The following is a 7859-nucleotide window of genomic DNA, read 5'->3' on the forward strand; positions in this document are numbered from 1 at the left end:
AAAGTCCTGCCCTGAACACATCTGAAGGCCAATATTCCACTATAATGATAGCGCCACCTGCTGGCAACAGGAAGATTGGCACATATATGGAATAAACATTGATATATTCTACTTATATTTATGAGTTTAAACGCATATTTCTCACCGTTCACCTATTAACTAAAGCCACTCGCTGCCGGTGAGCCCGGGTGCGAGGGCCCGTTCATCGCTGCTTGCAGCTTTAATTAGGGCTCAAGCCTGGAGGGCGAGAGCCCTATTGTTTTCCTTAGGATTATTAGGGCTCAAGCCTGGAGGGCGAGAGCCCTATTGTTTTCCTTAGGATTATTTTTTATGGACAGATAACGTTTTGAGTGACTCTTGAAGGTTCAGCACCACATCCTCTTTTACCACTGTTTAAAGAATTTATCTTACAGAACAGGTGCGAATGAATTTTGGATAGCTTGAATGGTTTTGTCGTGGTGATTTATTGAAATAACAGTAAAAAAGTAACCAGTAAATGTCTTTTTATTTTTTTAAAGTGCAGCTTCTAAACACTTCAAAAAAATGTACACATAGAAGACAAGTCATTCTGAGGAAATATGCATAGTTTCATGACTATACAACGCTATATGGATGATAGAAAATTAAAAAACTATCAAACATCGGATGTAACTCTGTCCCTCTGTCACTGTGGGTAATGTGTGTGTGTGTGTGTGTGTGTGTGTGTGTGTGTGTGTGTGTGTGTGTGTGTGTGTGTGTGTGTGTGTGTGTAAGTGAATTAGGTGTGAAACTATCAGGGAGCATTTAGTCTCCAGCGCCAACATTTTACAGAACTGCCACTTTCCTGGAGTCTCCAGAATTACTCTGTGTCAGGTTCTGAGATATCTAAGATTCAAAAAAATGATTTAATTAGAATACCATGAAGTATTGTGAAATACTATATATTAAGACTTTATATATAGGCTTCATGAACAGATTAGAGTGACTCGTGAAGGACCAGCACCACCTCCTCTTGTCCAATGGTTTAAAGAATATATCTTCCAGAATCCGGGATTAAGATTTAGGAGCTCTTTTTTATTCCACCTCCTTTCCTGAAAGTCTGTCTTGCAGAATTGACTAAAAATTAATCTTCACATTAATTTCTAATTATTTTGCAATTCTTTTTGTCAGTTCTTCTTGACCTGTTTTTTTCTTCTTCTTTTCTGACCTCATGACTCAGTCAGCATTTTTTGTACAATGGTCAAGTCTTAACTTATCAATTTCTGTATTGCATTTGTGTTTGATATTTCTCACAGGCTTTACAGAGTTGAAACTCTTTTTTTAGCGCATTTCATCTGTAAAAGAAAACATGCCTAATGATTCTGCACACATGAATATAAGGAGTTTTTCTCTTCCAGCTTTCCTGGACTATTGTATAGCACTCATAAATGATTAAATAAAAAATAATGGTAGTTATTAAGATTGATATGGTTTGGAATTGGTAAAATGTGCTTGGAAAAAAATCACAATAAAACAATGTTTTAATGTTTAAGTTTGGAATATTAACTGACATGAATGAATGCTATATAAATATTGTTCATGTTAACATAATGTTTAGAAATGAAATATTATTGTAAAGTGTCACTAAAGTTATATATATTGTTCTGTGAATGTGATTTTAAAGTCTTGATGATTCGGATTAACCCTTTAACTGCCATATCCTTTAAAACCTCACTGCCAGAGGGATATTGTGAATGCATGTGCCCGCTGGGCACAGTTTACCTGATGCCACCGGGGTGGCGATGGCATTGGTGGCTTGAGCCCGCCATCGCTGCTTGCAGCTATATTTTTATTTGTATTTTTATAGTGCTCAAATAAATCACTTATATGATGTCTAAGTTTCTGTCTAGTGTTTTATAATTGAAAAAAAAAAAAAAACTATGCAGTGGTATGTTTAATGACTAAATAGTTTGTAAAAGCCTTCAATATTATTGGGAAATATATTTTCTTATATTTGGGGGGTGGGGGGTCTAGACAGTCTCAGAAAAATATTTGCAGGAGTCTCATTTTTCATGAGATCTTCTTCAGATTTGAAATAGAAACTCATGAGACATGTGACTTTCAACCCATTACTTTTCTAGATTGCTCCCGGGCTGATTTCATGTATTTTTATATCAAATAAATAAAATATTTAAGTGTGGTAAAAATAAAAATAAAAATCAAGGCACTTCAGTTTCTATAACTTTTAATATTTTTGAGCATTATGAAATTTGGTTGATAAAAAGTAAAGCCCAAAGGGTCTTCTTTCCCAAGACACCAAAATTATGTTTGTAACACACTGAAGTAGGAAACTGTTACAATTATAAGTTAGGTAGAGCACAGGCTAAAAGGTTAATGACATAATTTTCCTTTTTGGGTGAACTAACCCTTTAATCCATAAACTGTATTTACATGAGATATTCTACATGAAAGAAATCTGAACTGCTGTGTATGTTTTAGAGCAATGAGAACTGATTGCGCACTGTACAAGTCCTTCTAAAAAAATTTGCATATTGTGAAAAAGTTCATTATTTTCTATAATGTAATGATAAAAATTAAACTTTCATATATTTTAGATTCATTGCACACCAACTGAAATATTTCAGGTCTTTTATTGTTTTAATACTGATGATTTTGGCATACAGCTCATGAAAACCCCAAATTCCTATCTCAAAAAATTAGCATATCGTGAAAAGGTTCTCTAAACGAGCTATTAACCTAATCATCTGAATCAACTAATTAACACTAAACACCTGCAAAAGATTCCTGAGGCTTTTAAAAACTCCCAGCCTGGTTCATTACTCAAAACCGCAATCATGGGTAAGACTGCCGACCTGTCTGCTGTCCTGAAGGCCATCATTGACACCCTCAAGCGAGAGGGTAAGACACAGAAAGAAATTTCTGAACGAATAGGCTGTTCCCAGAGTGCTGTATCAAGGCACCTCAGTGGGAAGTCTGTGGGAAGGAAAAAGTGTGGCAAAAAATGCTGCACAACGAGAAGAGGTGACCGGACCCTTAGGAAGATTGTGGAGAAGGACCGATTCCAGACCTTGGGAGACCTGCGGAAGCAGTGAACTAAGTCTGGAGTAGAAACATCCAGAGCCACCGTGCACAGGCGTGTGCAGGAAATGGGCTACAGAGAAGTAGGGCTGTGTATCTTTGGCAAGGCAGCGATTCGATTCGATTACGATTCATAGGTTTTCGATTTGAATCAAGAACGATTTTTGCAAATTTAGAACGATTCAATTCAATTAGATTCACAATTAAATTCGATTTGATTATAGCGTTTCGATTCTGCATTCTTTAAGTGCATTCACGGGATTATTTAAATGCTTCTACTAAATTCTTTAAATGCTTAGTCGGGGGCAAATTACAGTAGCATTTATGGTTAGAGAACCATAGGCTAGAAAAAAACAAACAAAAAAAACCTGTCCATTGTTAAATGCTAGTTTAATGATGCGACATGGCATACGTAAAAATGTATGTAAGCCAAGTTTTTAAAAAAGAGCTTAAAGAGTATTATGTATAAGCTAACATTTTGTCACACCAGGGGCGTAGCCATAATTTCAGAAGTGACAGAAATGTCAAATACAATCATTTTATGTATGTAGCCTATATAATAATAATAATAATTATTATTATTATTATTTATTTATTTTTTTTTACAAGGAATTATCATCTTTTTTAATTACTTTTAATTAGCTGTAATAAATCAAATACACTGCTGGACAATAATCAATCATTTGTAATCAATATTTCTTTCCTAATGGCAATTTTATGATTGTTTTATTTATAAGGCTACATTTAATTAGCAATTATTCACATTTTCTTATTTCTTATTTAATTTTCCATCCTGATTCAGATCATCAGCTCATTAGTAGAGACTCCTAGACCTTAATTGGGTGTGTCAGACAAAGCAGAAATGCAAAATGTGCAGTGTTGGGGGGCCTCCAGGGGAGTGGTTGGGAACCACTGGCCTATAGGATGCATTTTGAATGTCAGGAAATCCTCAAATAACATTATAGTCCCCATCTCGTCTTGTTAACGAAGACGTGCCGTATATTTCCTCATAGTTTTTAACATCAGATATTAGTTTTAGCTTGTCAAAATCTTGTCTTTGTCACAGAAAAAAATTTCATTAACAATTTTTTTTTTTATTAACACTGTTTATGTTAATACTTTTAACAAATACTACACTTATGTATGTACTACATGTATATGCACACGTGTTATATAAAATAGCTTATTAACGTACTAAATATAATGCATATCATTTGCAGATTCTAGTAGGTTTATGTAAACTTATGACCGATTTTTTTATGCCGGCAAAAATGCATCACAGATTTCTATGTTTTCCAAGACAAGTGGGAACCCTACCAAAAATGTAAATTACAATTTTGTCAAACTCACTCTCAAAAGATGACCACTCAGAGTAGCATGTAACGTCATGTGGTGTGCTTTCCTCACTTTTAGGTGGATCTTCAATCTAGATAGAAGGAAGTAACATTATATCATTGCAAATGAATGGCTAAATAAGTTTTAATTCATTTTCAAAGGCAAATGTCTTGAACATACTCATGAAGGTATATATACTTTAAAAGTTGCTTTCTCAAGCCAATTTCAAAGTTTGTACACAAACTTTACAAATCTAGTTTATTAAGGTTTACTAATGCCCTACTATTTAACTCAGATGTGCTAAATAGTATTAATAAAGGAGCGTGTGTGTCTATAGTTTTGATGTAAGTGTATCAAATCCATATAATCATATTCTCCCTCACCAGTGGAAGGCCCAGTCCAGCTCTAGCCCAGTTGACATAGGACAGTTGTTCTCTCAGCATGTCTGCAACAGGACTGGCCAGGTTTGGGGGTGGGAACACAGGACCCTGGCATGATGGGCACTGGTACCCAGCTGGTGCCGTGTAGAGAGGCTGACGGGAGGCGAGCTCATTCAGACATGACCAGTGGAATAAATCTGACATGATAAATAAATTAGATGTAATGAGAGAAAAAAAAAAAATATTCCACTTAGGGGTGTAAAGGTATACACAATCGTACCAAATATATTTGGTATACTGAAGGTCTTTTGGTTCAGTTTGTGCGTGGACCAAATGAATGCAGTGTTGTTTTAACCACTGTTTGTGCAGAACTTTTGTGTGTGCAGAATATTATGTTGAAAAACTATTTAATAGAAACTACTTTTAAATGTAATGTAGGACAACAACAAATATATCAATATACATCTTAGAATTAAACACAGGAGAGGGTTTGCTGCTGTGTGAAAATGACTGCTGAGAGTGCCTCATATAAAGTGTTTCAAAGCATACAGCTTAATTCCACACATAATACAGCTTTAAAATACTTCTTTTTAATAAACAGCCTAATATAAAATGCCTACTTTTTTCTTTTGTAAACTTTCAGACTGAATTCACTGTAAAACATTATGCCTGCTGTACTCACCATAACAAACTAGCCGAACAGTATCCTGCGAATCTAAGGGCTGGCTGCACAGGCTGCAGTTTGGGTTGTAATCGCTGTCTTGTAGCCACTGTAGGTATGACTGTACAATACACTGTACAAATATAAAGTAACAAAGTGTTTGTGTTTATACATTTTCAAAATATATTTTCTCCTTAAAGAGATAATCCACCCAAAAGTGAAAATCCTGTCATCATTTAATCACACTCATGCCATTACAAATTCATGCAGTTTTGTTTGTACAAAGATGATAATTTTGAAGAATGCCAATCAGCCAAGTAGTTTGACTTCCACTGAATTTTGTCCATGCCATGGAAATCAATGGGAACCAAAACTGCTTAGTTACCAACATTTTTCAAAATATTATATTTTACATTCTACTTAAGAAAGAAAGAAAGAAATATAATGATATGAGGCTAACATAATTTCCATTTTTTTGAGGCACACTATCCTTTTCGGTCATGAATTTTAACTAAATATTAGAGAACTAACCTTATTGTGATTGGATACAAGACAGTGCTCACAAACGTTGACACGATGTTCAAAGCAGAATAAGTTCGTCACCCTCCTCTTAGGACACTTGCACAAACCCATGGTCTTTCTGTCAAGGAAAAGATCAATATATAATCATCAAGAATATATCTGTTAACTCGAGTACACTAAATCCACCTTGAGTCGAGGGTGGATTCTTATATACTCCCAAACATACGTTTTAAATATAAAACATTTAGCCGATGCAGCTCTTCTTGACACTTTAAAATATAGCTTGAATATAAACGGTCAACTCCGGTAGTTAATACATATATAAAACTGTGCCATTATTTAGTCCGACAGAAGGTAAATGTAAGCAAGTTGACAGTGACAGTACACGGATGTTTAGCTGTTCAACTGCAACATACTTCTCGCACCTAATCAACATATTAATAGTGAAACAATACCATATTTACCTTAAAAGATCAATACAAATACCAGTCAACCACAAACTGATGCAAATATTAGCATGGAACTATACACTCTCAGGTTCTATCATCTATATTTTTTTTAGAATCTAGGTTGCATTTTTGCCACGTCTTTTCCGCTACCGTCGCAGTGCGATTACGTCACCATCAAGCTGAAAAGTAGGCTGTCACCATAGATATACATAATGGCTATCACCATAGAAAAAAAAAAAAATACCTAGACGCATCATCGTTGAGGTGCGGTCGAGCGGCCAATGAGGCGTCTAGGTATATCTATGGCTATGCACATGCCCGGATGCATAAACATCATAAAGGATGGGCCGATGAGGTCTAGCACTTTTTTTTTTCAGATATGATAAAAAAATATGAAGAGGAAGGAATGAATGCAATTGATTTTAAGACCATGGATGGTGTACTTAAACTAAAATGGCTCCAGTCGTTTTTGAATTGTAGTGAAGACTTGTGGTTCTCTTTACCTAAGTTTGTGTTTAAAAAATTAGGCGATATAGATTTTCTATTGACATGTGATTTTGAGGTTTCAAAGTTACCCATGAAATTCTCTGCCTTCCACCAACAAGTGCTGCTCTATTGGAAAATGGTTTACAAGCATAACTTTAGTCCACATAACGTCCCGATTTGGAATAACAGGGTGATTTTATATTAGGAAGGAAGAAATCAATATACTTGGAAGGATGGTTGAAAAAACAAATTTGGTCCATTGTTCATATGATGAATGAAGAAGGAAATCTATTAAAATGTGATGAATTTAGTAATAAATATAAAATAATTTGTACGCTGGAGGACTACAGAAATGTAGTTGATCACATTCCAATGGCTATGATTAATATAATAAGGAATAATTTGGATCAGTCCCTAAACCCGAAATTACATAAAGCACAGATCAATGGTATAAATTTTGATGACAAAGAATGCAATAACCGGTTGCTGAGAAAATTTCTAATTGATGAGATCTTTCCTGGGTCCTCTAAAAGAACATATTATTTAAAAAACTTAAACAAACAAGAAATAATATCAATTAGAACTAAGTTTTTGAAATTTCCTATTCCTCCTAAATTTAAAGAAATCCATTTTAAAATGGTAAACGAAATTTATCCTTCACAGAATTTATTCAAAAATTATTCAAATTTGAAACGGAGAATTGTTATTTTTGTAAATCATTGTCAGAATCAACAGAACATCTTTTTTTTGAGTGTGAGATTGTACATAATTTGTGGAAGGAAATACTACTGGCTGATTTCTAAGTCTATTCAAATAGATTTTTTTTTTCCTGGAATGGGATCAAATATGGACTTTTAATGAAGAATAAAAAAGTTGAATATTTGATAAATAATATAATACTATTTGTTAAATTCTATATCCACAAATGTCGTTTCACAAAATCTCTTCCAAATGTGAATGCATTAAAAA

General features: G+C 34.4%; 1 protein-coding gene across 1 annotated transcript in view; it reads right to left on the minus strand.

Annotated features, from left to right (window-relative positions):
• zfpl1 (zinc finger protein-like 1) overlaps window positions 1–6585 on the minus strand; it is a 35232-nt gene extending 28647 nt beyond the window's left edge. The window contains exons 1-5 of the mRNA XM_052591328.1: window positions 6420–6585; window positions 5965–6073; window positions 5455–5566; window positions 4776–4969; window positions 4408–4483 (exon numbers count right to left, since the gene is read on the minus strand). Coding sequence (XP_052447288.1) covers window positions 4408–4483; window positions 4776–4969; window positions 5455–5566; window positions 5965–6066 — 484 coding nt within the window. The 5' untranslated portion in view covers window positions 6067–6073; window positions 6420–6585. The remainder of the gene's footprint in view (window positions 1–4407; window positions 4484–4775; window positions 4970–5454; window positions 5567–5964; window positions 6074–6419) is intronic.
• Between the last annotated feature and the right edge of the window lie 1274 nt (window positions 6586–7859).

Source organism: Carassius gibelio, chromosome A5 (genome assembly GCF_023724105.1).
Source record: "Carassius gibelio isolate Cgi1373 ecotype wild population from Czech Republic chromosome A5, carGib1.2-hapl.c, whole genome shotgun sequence".
Lineage (NCBI taxonomy): Eukaryota > Metazoa > Chordata > Actinopteri > Cypriniformes > Cyprinidae > Carassius > Carassius gibelio.